At 34.2% G+C, this 12604-nt stretch overlaps 2 protein-coding genes across 2 annotated transcripts in view; one reads left to right on the top strand and one right to left on the bottom strand.

The window, feature by feature from the left end:
- The window catches only part of LOC149410297 (proton-coupled zinc antiporter SLC30A2-like), a 36104-nt gene extending 33361 nt beyond the window's left edge, over positions 1–2743 (bottom strand). The window contains exon 1 of the mRNA XM_089648782.1: positions 2222–2743. Within this exon, the coding sequence (XP_089504908.1) occupies positions 2222–2374 (153 nt within the window). The 5' untranslated portion in view covers positions 2375–2743. The remainder of the gene's footprint in view (positions 1–2221) is intronic.
- A 369-nt stretch (positions 2744–3112) lies between these two features.
- The window catches only part of sax (type I BMP receptor saxophone), a 49118-nt gene continuing 39626 nt past the window's right edge, over positions 3113–12604 (top strand). Inside the window, exons 1-3 of the mRNA XM_089648784.1 lie at positions 3113–3186; positions 3493–3655; positions 4982–5002. Of these exons, the coding sequence (XP_089504910.1) occupies positions 3126–3186; positions 3493–3655; positions 4982–5002 (245 nt within the window). The 5' untranslated portion in view covers positions 3113–3125. The remainder of the gene's footprint in view (positions 3187–3492; positions 3656–4981; positions 5003–12604) is intronic.

Raw genomic sequence — 12604 nt, 5'->3', positions numbered from 1 at the left:
GTACCAGGACAGCCCAAAAAGTATTCGGTATGAATTGTTGTACTATACTTCCATTCTTTTAAGAGATGCTTTGTTGAAGTTGGTCCACAGCTCCGAGGTATATAGGCTCGTGCAGTATGTGTTGAAAGTTACCTTTTTGCTTTTGGGCTACACTTATTAAATGGTCAAGAAATCATATTTGCTCTGATGCACAGTGATCTTCTCTGTCGCTCAATATCCATATCATCATTGAGCTCCGCTGTTACGATGTGTCTGTGAAGTATTTAACCTCCGTTTTTTGACTTATTTTTGTGCCGTTTAGGCTGACGGGCAGTACTTTTGTAGGGCCTGCGCCCGACTTCAATACTAGTAACACAGATTTAGTTGGGTTGTAGACCGTGTTATGTTTAGCAGTATATTCTTCTCATATCTTTAACAGCTTTCTCAATGCTTTAATGCTTGGAGACAAAATAACCATGTCATCTGCATACGCAATGTTATTTACGCAAATGTTTCCCAGGTAACAAGCTACATTTTCCGAGGTGAGTTTATCGCTTAAATCATTCATATAGACGCTGTAAGCAGCGAATCGTCCGAATGAATCTCGTCCCAATTGATATCTTCATTCAGTGGCCCAAAACTGACTTGAAGTGTGTTAATATTAAATAATAATAATGTATTAACATGGTATACTGACAACCAGAGGCGGCTCTAGGGATTCAGGCGTGGTAGGTCACTTGAAAAAAATATGTGACTAATCTTTATTTGATATTGTGAAAACTGCAAATATATTTTTATCTATATCAATTTGTAGGTAGGTTCGTCGTGAGTCCGCTACTCAAAATACATATTATGTTAATATAGTAAATTGGAAATAACTGCACAATCCGTATACTTACGGAAAAATATTTTGAAGTCATTGTGCACAACATAAAATAGTAAAAAAAAAACACCCGTCCGCAGTATCTAAAGATACTGGGTGCGAAGCGAAGGGTATGGTGGGTCCATGGTGTGAAGCGACGTGAAGTTATTCAATTCCATTTAAATTTAGACTTGTGATTCTATTTGACATTCTCGATCTTTTACATTGTTTGTTTTGTTTCATTCTTCAGCTTTATTCTACTTTATTCAATATATAGCTTTATTCAATACAAATTATTTCAAAACTTTCCCGAAATGTCCAATTAAAAACAACAATTGTTCCACACAATGTAAAATGAAAAACCGACATATGTTTATATCACCATCTCTTTAAAACGTATAATATTCATCGTGCTGTCTCCCTCACGGCCATGACCTAAGCGTGCCTTCGCTTTCTTCGGTACCTAATTCTTCCTTAGACGAAAAACATAGTGCCATCTCGTTTATTCTATGGCGCACATAGGGACAGAAGATGCCAAGGCCGTGGACATTCTTTAAATTGACCCAGCGAAACGTATGTACTTATGAATGAAAGCTTCTATTAGAGACAATAGATGTCACTAGTCACTCGCAGCAGCCGCTCGCAGCCCTGCTATTTCAAGGTACATTTCAAATAAATTAAGAATAAGACCAGTTGTTTTGATGCACATAATTTATTATAATGGTTGTCTTATAATTTTGGGGGATCCAAAATCAAATGACCTAAGAGAAGAACCGCCGCTGCTGACAACAGTCATGATTATATCAATAATATTTTTAATTCTAAATAGTTCCTTTAGGCTGTCAAATCTACAATAATACTACCATTATTATTTAAACATTTAATCGCAATGGGCAGAGGTACATATTATTATGTAGGCACTAATTTATTTATTTGGCTGCGTGATGGTTCAGTAGGTTTGAAATACACATTTCCTAAAATAATTTTAGTTTAGGTGAAGGATTGATTGTAAAAGCAAATGTAACACACACCCAGATACAACACACCAGCTACACAACACCACTACGAATACCTAAGCCCAAAGCTATTTAACGATTTACAGGATGCAATAAAAAGTGTGAGATGAGATATTCCAATTCCAAATTAATGGTACATTTTTATACAAAATGTGATTGATATTTTACCAATGATTTTCAGATACATTCTTTACTATCCTATTTCTATTTTGTGTGTATTTTTATACACGATTCTTTTACTGTACAATATTTGTAATATTGTAGATTAGTGTATTATTTAGTAGCTAAATTAACACAAAAAAAAATTATTGTAAATTATGACAGATACCTTTGTAGAATTTTGAATATTAAAATATGTACTTACGTCCCGTAGGAGGGGGGCATCCAATCCTTCCGAATTTTCAAAAGCAGAAGATCCGTAAGCATTACTTCTTGGTGCGCCTTGTTCAAATAACTTGGCCGGTCTGAGCAGCGAATCGTCCGAACGAATCTCGTCCCAATTGATGTCTTCGTTCATTTTCACTTTTAAATTACAACTTGCAATACACAAAGCGGACACATGTATCGAAGACTGACAGACAGACTGACCGCTTATCAGCCAAGACGTTATCTCCCATCTCCCAATAAACAAACAAGGAGATTGGCGACTGGCTACTAGCGCAATAGACAACAACTCGAATTTGCGGCTAAATAGCGGATATACATTATTTTTTAAATATTGCACAAGCGCGGTGGTGGCGTGTGGAATGAGAGCTAGCCGCCGTGAAAAGATATTTGTTTACGGAAATAATTCATTTTCCGCACCAGTACATCGGTTTTCACTATTGTTCGGCGACAAGAAAATACGCGCAATGACAAACGTCAAAGCACGAACACCGCGGGGAAAACTAGGAATGGGCAATACTGGGCAATACCAGCAAATATTGCCGGTATTATACCATAGATATATGGGTAAAACTGACAATAGACTGACAGTGATCTGGGCAGGTACTAACTCTTGAGTGTTGCCAACTCAGCATTTTTAGAGCTAGATTTAGTTCTAAATCGAGGTCATCAGCTCCAAAAAAGTGGATTAGTTTTCTTATCTCTTTTTTCTGATGTTCTAACTGCTCCTTTTTATACTGAACTATAGTAAGAAAATTTTCTGTGGAACCAGTATATTTTTTCTCCAGATTTTCTCTAGCCATCCCTGCCATCCCTCCCCGAGTTGGCAACACAGGTACTCTACCAAGTACCAAGTAGTCTATTGTCTATTGTTATGATATACAATGGCGGCCGTCAGAACTGTGCGATGTTTAATTATACTATTTCTTATAAAATCGTGTCAAGGTATTAAATAACAATCTTACTTCTGAAATAAAACGCAGTCTTTGAGAAAATTCAACTAGAAAAATAACAAACTAAATTTACACCGCTCTTATGTGGATATTTCACTCACTGCAGCTACTAATAGACAGTTGTTTTGTTAATCAACAAATATGTCATTTGCTGTCTTTTTAAACCATTACACGAGTGTCCGGTTAATTATAAAGTGTTTCATGTTTTATATATTGATGTGAAGTAATTTAGAGTTAATACCTCGAGTATTACGTTGTTAGTGTTGATTGTAGTTTTGACATGTTGAAAATTTTCTAGGAGGCTACCCAACTGGCAGTTTTATCGAAGATTCAGATGACGATAACTTAGCCAACCCCCTGGATTCTTCGCCAAAGGATCTCAGCCATTTGTCGGACCATCATATGTTTTTGGAAGCCCAAAAGAGCGCTCCAAACTTCATAGTTCATCAGCAGACTACGAGGTACATTCTAGCCAACTGTCAATATTTATACCCATTTTCGGTCATGAATTCATGAATAATTCCCCAGTGTTTGATTTAACAAAGGTTTATTTATCAAAGCAATAACTTAAAAATGATTTTAAATGCATATTATCAATAATCCTTATTAACCTTCATGTTAGATTATCAAACCTTTTCCAGCAAATTTAAAAAAAAAGATTTTGATTCTGATATTTTATGAAATTTGAAGTGTGTTTGTTACGAGAAGTTACTACAGTTGCACAAAAATAATTTTGGTAAATATTTTCCAAATAACTGCCGCACTTTCAATAGGCACAGATTATGGAATATAAATTTAATTACTACAAGAAACGACTATTTACGTTGGGAGAGATGGTGAAAGATGAATTAAAATTTAATGAAAGTTCAAAAATTCCCTTGTGAAACGATCCTTTTGCTACCATTTTGGATTTCTTTAGTATGGATTGACGTTTGCAAAAGTTTTGCTTCTATCTAGATATGCACAAATGACTTAATTAACCCAAACGAAAACCCAATAACCTATTTTGTGCGTGTGTTTCTTGCAATAATTTTTGAAACGAAGTGCAATTTCCACAATCTGTGCCCAAAAGTGTGGCGGTTAGGTAAATAAAAACGATAGGTAGCTACTGTAAAACTTTTTGAATATTCAAATGTGAACAATCCATTTTACACTTTTGTTGTCAATTTTTCACTAAAACAAGGACCTTACTGATAAACGTGTTTTAAATTTGACACAACGGATAAACAATAATTTTCCATACATTCATGGTTGTTTATCAGAACGTGTTTATTAGTAAGGGAATATGTCCAACTCCAGTAAAATATTGGCAGTATTTACTTGTATTGGCTGGCAACTCTGGAGCTACAGGCATAATCATGCACAAAATCCATTAAAATGTATGAAAATAAACCAAGTCTCACTGACTTGTGACGCTAGCAGGTGATAGTGCAGCGCACTGCCATCAGAATGCATGGAAAATTTCAGAAGTTGGAGATATTATAACTATTCTACAGTATTTGGTAAAGGGTACGTAGCCATAAGCCAAACAAAAGACTGTTTCTCAATGGCAAATGTCGTATACATACTCACCAATACACACAATCCCAAGTGTGTGTGACCTATATTATTGTTGTACAAAGTAAAAACTTACCAGTACCTACCTTAAAACTTTTATAAGTTGTTTGAGGGTTGAGTCTACTGGGTTTTAATGCAGACCGCATGAAAGCATTAATCTAACTGTATGTTCCCTTAAAACTAATTATTTTAGTATAACCATTTATTTAATTTCTTGCTTCATATTAAAGGCGGAGAAGAATGAGAAAAAGGTAAGCATGTTAATTTATATTCTAATAATGGGGTATTTTCACAAACTAGGAATACCATTAAAAATTACTATTTTTGTTCTTATGATAATTGTACTACGGGGTTTTCCAATAAGAGGTGTTATTTTGATATTCAATCGTAAAAGATCAATGGTTTCGTTGCTTGTGTGGCACGTAGCGCCGTCTCGTTGAAAGTAAACGTTGTTCAGATCAATACCATCCAATTCCGGCCATAAAAAATCATTAATCATCTCTTGATAGCGCAATCCATTCACCGTAACTGTTGCTCTAGCCTCATTTTCAAAAAAGTAAGGTCCAATGACTCTGCCGGACCATAAACCGCACCAAACAGTCACACGTTGAGGATAGAGAGGCTTTCCAACAATAACTCTTGGGTTTTCCGAGCCCTAGATGCGACAATTTTGCTTGTTGACGAAGCCACCGAGGTGGAAATGGGCCTCATCACTCAAGATGATTTGCATTTGATTCACTCAAGTGAATTTTAATAATTTCAATGCGTTGTTGAAGCGTGTATCGTTCCATTTTTATTAATGGCGTAGTTTCTATTGTCAAATGTCAAAAAATGACAGCTTCAAAAGTAACATCTACCGAAATAGCGGGCTATTCAAAATAACACCTCTTATTGGAAAACTCTATATTATATTTGTAATATTAATATTTTCATTCATAATTATTGATTTGAAAAATCGCACTTTACGAAACCGTTCCAACTGGCTTCAACGTCATTATGACATAGAAGTCGCCACTGGCCGGTAAGAGGGCTGTCACTAATGCTGCCCGGCCTGACGTCAACGCTGCAAAATAGCATATTTTAAATCATTACAAAAAATTTATTAGTCAACATAAAAATAACATAATTTTTTTCGAGAATAAAAAAAAACAGTGAAAGTACCCTATTATGCGCCCTTGCCTCAGCGCCCTTGAGGTGATTCAGCGCCCTTGAGGTGATTTTTCACAAAAACGGCGCTCTACAAATTATCCAATTATTATTTATTATTATTATTTTATGTGTTGTGTTTCTTTAAGCCAGTTCTAGTACGAACACTGTAATATGTTTGTATCATAGACATGAAAACTGATAGACTTTCCCTAACATTAAAACCGGGTATCATTTCGACGACCTGGGGTCGTCTGTACCAGGTATCTTTCGGGTTAACAAACCAGTAAGTTCTTGGTTTAACCTTTCCTTGTCGGTGCTGTCAACGCAGTGAACATCATCTCTAATTAATAAAATCTCTCTGTAAATATACTAAACACAGGGTTCAAATTTTTCAGTATTCCTTCGCATTACATTTAAGTATTGCATTAACCTTTTGAACGCGTTAATTTGCTCCGTTTTATCTATACCCGTACGCGGTAAATATTTTCAAATACCTATGCACGCAATTAAATGTCAAATTATAGCATTCTGGCATGATTTATTGGACTATATAGACAGAACAGATTATTCTCCACAATATGATAACAAATCCTCGTGTGTCAACATTCTTAGATGTTTGTAAAAACAAAATCATAAAATTTCATACAAAGACGTACCGTATCTTTTGAATGTGGTCCCGCCATTCACTCGGCATCATAAATAAACCACTCTCGGCGTGTGCGTACTTAGGCCACTGCGTTGATAGACACAAGTGGGACACCATGAGCACTTATCATTTTTTGTTATGAAAACTTTTTCTAAAACTGGACACTAAAATTTTATGTCACTTAATATAATAACAAAATTAGACTAACGCCATCCGTTGACAAAATTGTAAACTATAGCACTCGAAGGCGCAAAGAGGCTCACTTGATTATCGATGTTTTTTAATGAAATACAATTTTATTTTCGAGAAATTCTTGTAGATGTCAGCATCGTGATAGTTCTACGAATGTTCAAGCGAGCGGGAAATAAATTTATGTCAAAAGAGCGCTGGAATATCGGCATTCAAAGTTTCCGTATCAACTGTTGATATAGCCACGTGTGAGTATGGACTTTTTGCCGTAACAACAGTTGATACGGCCGCGTGCAAAGAGTTAAGTAATTACAATACATAAATATTTACCGAGTGTATAGCACCGGAGGGCGTGGAATTTTTAAACACCGTAAGGGAAGGATTAATACGGGTTTGTGACTTGGCTAAACTGGCGGCAGGAAAGTTTCGAAAGATACAGAGTAGGCCTCCTAGAGGTAAACCACACGACCATATTTTTCGTACCGGGAGGATTTGAGAATGCTTTAAATGACTTGTGACAAGTCGTATACTGACCGCCAAAGGGCGCACATTGAAATAACCAGATCCTCTGCAGAAAAGTAAAGGATAACAAATAATTATAAGCAATAATTAGTCGCCTGAAATATCAATACAAATTGAAAATAAATGCCGCTGACGGGAATTGAACCCATACCTTCTGATGTCCGATCAGGTGCTCTGAACCGCTGAGCTATGTCGGCTTATTTCCAACCCGCCAAATAATTCAATATGTACTAGTACCTCAATCAACAATTACTGCTTATTATATTTTTTTCACCTGTAAACAACCAACTTTATTTTTGTAGGAAAAGCTTTGTTAGTTCTAAATTTCCCACTAGATGGCGTCGAGATATATTATATCTACATTTGTTGCTGAAATATTTTGACTTGTCAAATATTATTATTATTTTATTTTAATGATAAACTAATGTTTATAAGACAAAGTTTTATACATAGCACAAAGGATAATAAATTATTATAAGCAATAATTGGTCGCCTAAAATATCAATACAAATTGAAAATGTCTCCCCATTAAAGCGGCATTTATTTTCAATGTCAGGGTCTCAATTTTCGTTTTTAACCGAATCATCCACTAATCAGGTTGTGTAGCAAAACACAAATAAGTGAGGTGTGTAAATAACAACACAATGTAAAAGTGTAACAAAATGTTCGATTTCGGAAACAAGCCCGAACTTGTGTTTACCCGATTTGGTATTTATAGTTAAGTTTTTACGCAGCCAGCAATTTGCGAGCCATTGTGAAAAGTACTGGCAATTCGTAAGCATATTTTATTTTCGAGGACTAAATGGTGATATTGCAGTGCGAGTTGCCTGTATACTGTCAGATTCATGTATTGACAAATGCCAGAAAGGGAGAGGGTTGTGCCACCTCCCTGCTCAGCGCACTTGGTTTTTTGGTTTGTCTGATGGGCTCTATATCAATTTGGTTGTCTATGGTATGTATGCATAATATATGTAGTCATGTCCAATTATTTGTTATTTGTTCATCCTCTTGGTTATTATTGCTAATCTCAGGAGGGGAGAGATTGAAAGCACAATCTTCTTTATGAGATAATAGATTGCAAATTGGTCTTGTTTTGCATTGGTTAAAAGAGCCGCAGGCCTGCCAAACATTTTCTTTTTTAAAATATTTTTTTAAGGCCACATAATAAGCAAGATTTTTTTGTCCTATGTTCATCAACAATTTATAAAGTATTTGCCAAACTTGAAATTTGATTGTTACATAGGAAATATATGTATATCATCAGATGAAACAATCATCACATAAAAATTAAAAAATAACAAATATAAATAGAACGAAAGAAAGAAAAAATTGAGAAAAATTCAGTTTTGGGAAGCCATGTACTCTTTAAAAAAGGTTTGTCCCTTTTCAAAATTCAACTCTGAACTCCAACAGCAAATTGGGATAAACTACTGGATGACTTGACGTCTGTGTTGAACATTTTGGAGGCAAAGAACCAGAATTGACGTTGAGCGAATGTGGCTCTTGTCTTGCGGTTGATGCATCCAATATTCGATGAGTAGCAACAAAACATCCATAGATTAAGCAAATTTAGAGACAAATGTATAAATGATGTTATTTATTAATTTTTCGGGAAATCGACAGTGTACATTTATTTCAGTTTGTACATTAGTATTATATAGCCAAAATAAAACCAATTATGGATGTCCTCCTTGTGACTTTACCTCTACTGAGACAGCATAATAAGGAATAAGTAAATTTAATTTGTAAGAAAAGAATATGAAATCAAAAATTTATACAAAACAAAACATTTTTAGCCATGGAGAGAGGTTATAGATATAAATCAAATCATAACAGAAATATAAACAATAGACATATAACATTATTCAAAAACAATCAGAGAAATATTCTTTTATGGACCTCTTGTATTTGGTAAGTTCGCAATTGAAAATATCCACCTTGGATAATACGCTATTGTAATTATAAGTATAAGAAGCATAAATTAAAGTGTACCCAGTGTTTATATTAGACCACATGAGTGAATCTGTTTTAGACGTAGTAAATAAATAAATACAAATAGCACAGGCTTGTCTTTGTAAACAGCTGTTGAATATCCAACACTCAAAAACTTTTCAAAGGGATGATTAAAAATTTTAAACACGGAGAGCGGATGAACGCAGTAGGAGCACCAGTAGAATAAATGACATGAAAGTGAATGGTAGGAGATGTTGGGGATGACCGTGAAAGACTTTACTTATCAGGTCACGTCAAGAGTCTGAATGAAGCAAGGACCTTGTACCAAGACTGTTGCGTGGCGGTAAGTATTTTAGTCGGGGGTTTAAGTAGCACGTGATAGTGGCACTAAATAGGTTTTTAGGGTTTAGTTTGAGTTATTTGAATAATTTATACGTATTTCCTAACCTGATAACTTTTCTTTTATTGAGAAAAAATCGAACTTTAATGCATATTTTATCATCTCCCACTATATAAATAATTATTTCATGTAGTAATTAAGTTGAAACCAAGTGCTATTTATATATTTATTGCGTATTAAGCGTGGAGCGGAATTCGACAAGTTTATCAAAATTTTTCACAACTTGATCTGAAACTGACCGAGAATGTCTTATACTGATTTATAAATGTGGAAATTCTAACTATACAATTGTAAATGTTCTTCAAAATGCCCTGGAAAGAATCTCAGACTTGTGATGTCCCGAAAGAAACCATTCATCTGTTCTGAATGCAATTACTAATGTTATCCAAATTGACCCTGGTAATAAATTACATCTTTGCGATTCTTTCAAGGATAAAGAAACCATCCTGTCACTTCGAATGCAATCAACAATGTTCTCAAAATTTGTTTTGACAGCATCGCCATTCCATTGTAAGAATATTATGTACTAAATACACAATTTGGCTGTCCTGAAACGGGAATCCTTCCCAGTTGGACAGACAAAGGTTCATATTGTTTTGTATTATTTGTAATTTATAGATATATACATAAAAATAAATAAATAAAAAAATATAAATAAAATAGGCCTTTATCAGGACTATTCAAATATCGAAAATTCAAAAAGGGCTGATTGACGATCTGGTTGGTCATCAAATGTGAGAGTTATCCTAATCCCAATCTTAGTTTTGAACCCCTGCTTTAAGATTGCAGTCTTATAATAAAATTGGTTCTTCAGTTGTCATTTGTCCTTTAGAAAGGACATACCAGACATATAAAAAAGTAATTTACAACCACCATAATAATGTGAATGTTTCAACTGTTATGTTGGTAAAAACTTAGGAAAGCAAGTTTTGTTAAGTTTGTTTTACACTAATCATCCAAATGACACAAAGAAAGAAAAAAAATAAACGAAAGAGGTATTTGATATTATTTTAATTTTCTACAATTTTGCGACATATTATAAGCTTAGCGCCTTCGAGGAAATTTTTCATATACAAAGATATGCAAATTATCCAATTTTTATTATTTTCCGACTTTATGTCCGGAATAAATCTTCCCCACAGGAAAAACTAAACCCTTCCACACACTTTTCCACAAATGATCATCTAGTCAATCCACATTATGCAAGTGCTATATATAAGCATAATAAATACAAGAACAACACGTCAAATCACCAGAGATCAAATGGGAAAATAATTCACCGACTCCAGATATTTTCATATCAGAGGGTTCGGCTCGGTAGAACTTCTAACAGGGCCTATAAATCCTACTGATCCCTCAACATAAATATTTAAAAAATCTTTCGTAATCCTACATGTATTTAAAATGACTGATTTTTGCATTTTTATATATAAATTCTTTGACAGATCTAATACGTCTAAATTTTGAATGAGAGAGCTAGGTATAATGCCAGTAGCCGAAATAACAAATGGTAATATTTTTATAGTCTGAGAATGCCAAATTCTTTTAATCTCATTTTCTAAATCTGTATTTTCTTATTTTTTCTTGAATTTGGAATAGCGACATCAATGATATAAGTTATTTTTTAAATTTTGTCATGTAAAACTATATCGGGTCTATTATGACTAATCGTTCGGTCTGTTAGTATAGTTTTATCATAATATATTTTATAAAATTCATTTTCTAAAAATGAATATGGTTCGTATTCATAATATGGTACTATATTAGGGCAGTCAATCAAGTTATGTTTAGTTACCAAACTTTGGTGAATTATTTTTAAAACTTGATTACGCCTTAATGTATGCTCGGACGGCGCTAATACAGAACATCCCGATATAATATGTTCTATAGTTTCCGGAATAGCCAAACATTTTCTACATAAATCATCAATTTGATTTGTATCTTTGATTATATGCTTCCTATAATTTTTAGTATTAATGATTCTATCCTGAATGGCAAGCATAAATCCTTCTATTTCTACTCTTAACTCTCCAATACTCAACCATTTGTTTGACGAAAATTTGTCAACATGCGTTTTGTTGAGATAATTGAAGTGTTTTGCGTTTAAAATTTTATTTGTTATTAACTATTCCTTTTAATAAAATCTTTGGAAAATTGCTTGCAGCTACAAAGTGATATAAATTCTATCGTCGAATGGAGTCATACCAATAAATTAGGGTTTAATATTAAGAAATGCTCCATTATGTGCTACACCAAGGCAAACAAAACGATTTACTATAACTACAAAATGTCTTATTCATCTCTTCAGCACATTGTTATTTCAAGAGATTTGGGAATCGCATTTGATACGCACTTAACATTTCACGTCCACATAGAAACGATATGCAACAAAGCTTTAAGAATGCTAGGATTTGTGCTAAGCAACTCCAGACATTTTTGCAGCTCGGCCGCGATTCGTGTGCTATACTATAGTTTAGTACGTAGCATTTTGGAAAGTGGTTCTGTAATATGGGGACCAATGGATTTAACTTACTCTCAAATGATAGAGAAAGTACAAAAGAAGTTTCTGAGATATTTATATCTTAGAGACTTCGGATATTATCCCTGGTTATATCCATCAGCCTTTTTGTCCGGCATGCTGGGTATTAATAGCCTCACCGATAGAAGGAAAACTGCTTTGCTGATAACAGCATATAAACTTCTAAATGGTAACGTCTGTATTCCCGATATTATAGAAAAATTTGAGTTTTATGTCCCCGACAATTATACAAGAGCGCGCAGGCACAGAACCTTTGTCGTTCCAAAATGCAGAACCAACTTACCATTAGTAATGCCGCTCGGAAAAATGATTATGTTACTAAATTACCTGTCCCCTGATATAGATATTTTCCAACTTAATATTCACCAGTTCAAAAACGCTATTATTACTTAATAAATTAAAATAAAATGTATGTTTATTATTGGTTATGTATAACTGTAAATGTGCATTTAAAA

Source organism: Hesperophylax consimilis, chromosome 28 (assembly GCF_061612785.1).
Source record: "Hesperophylax consimilis isolate HC1 chromosome 28, BYU_Hcon_1.0, whole genome shotgun sequence".
Lineage (NCBI taxonomy): Eukaryota > Metazoa > Arthropoda > Insecta > Trichoptera > Limnephilidae > Hesperophylax > Hesperophylax consimilis.
Note: the sequence above shows the minus strand (reverse complement) of the source record. Positions and strands in the feature narration are given on the sequence as shown.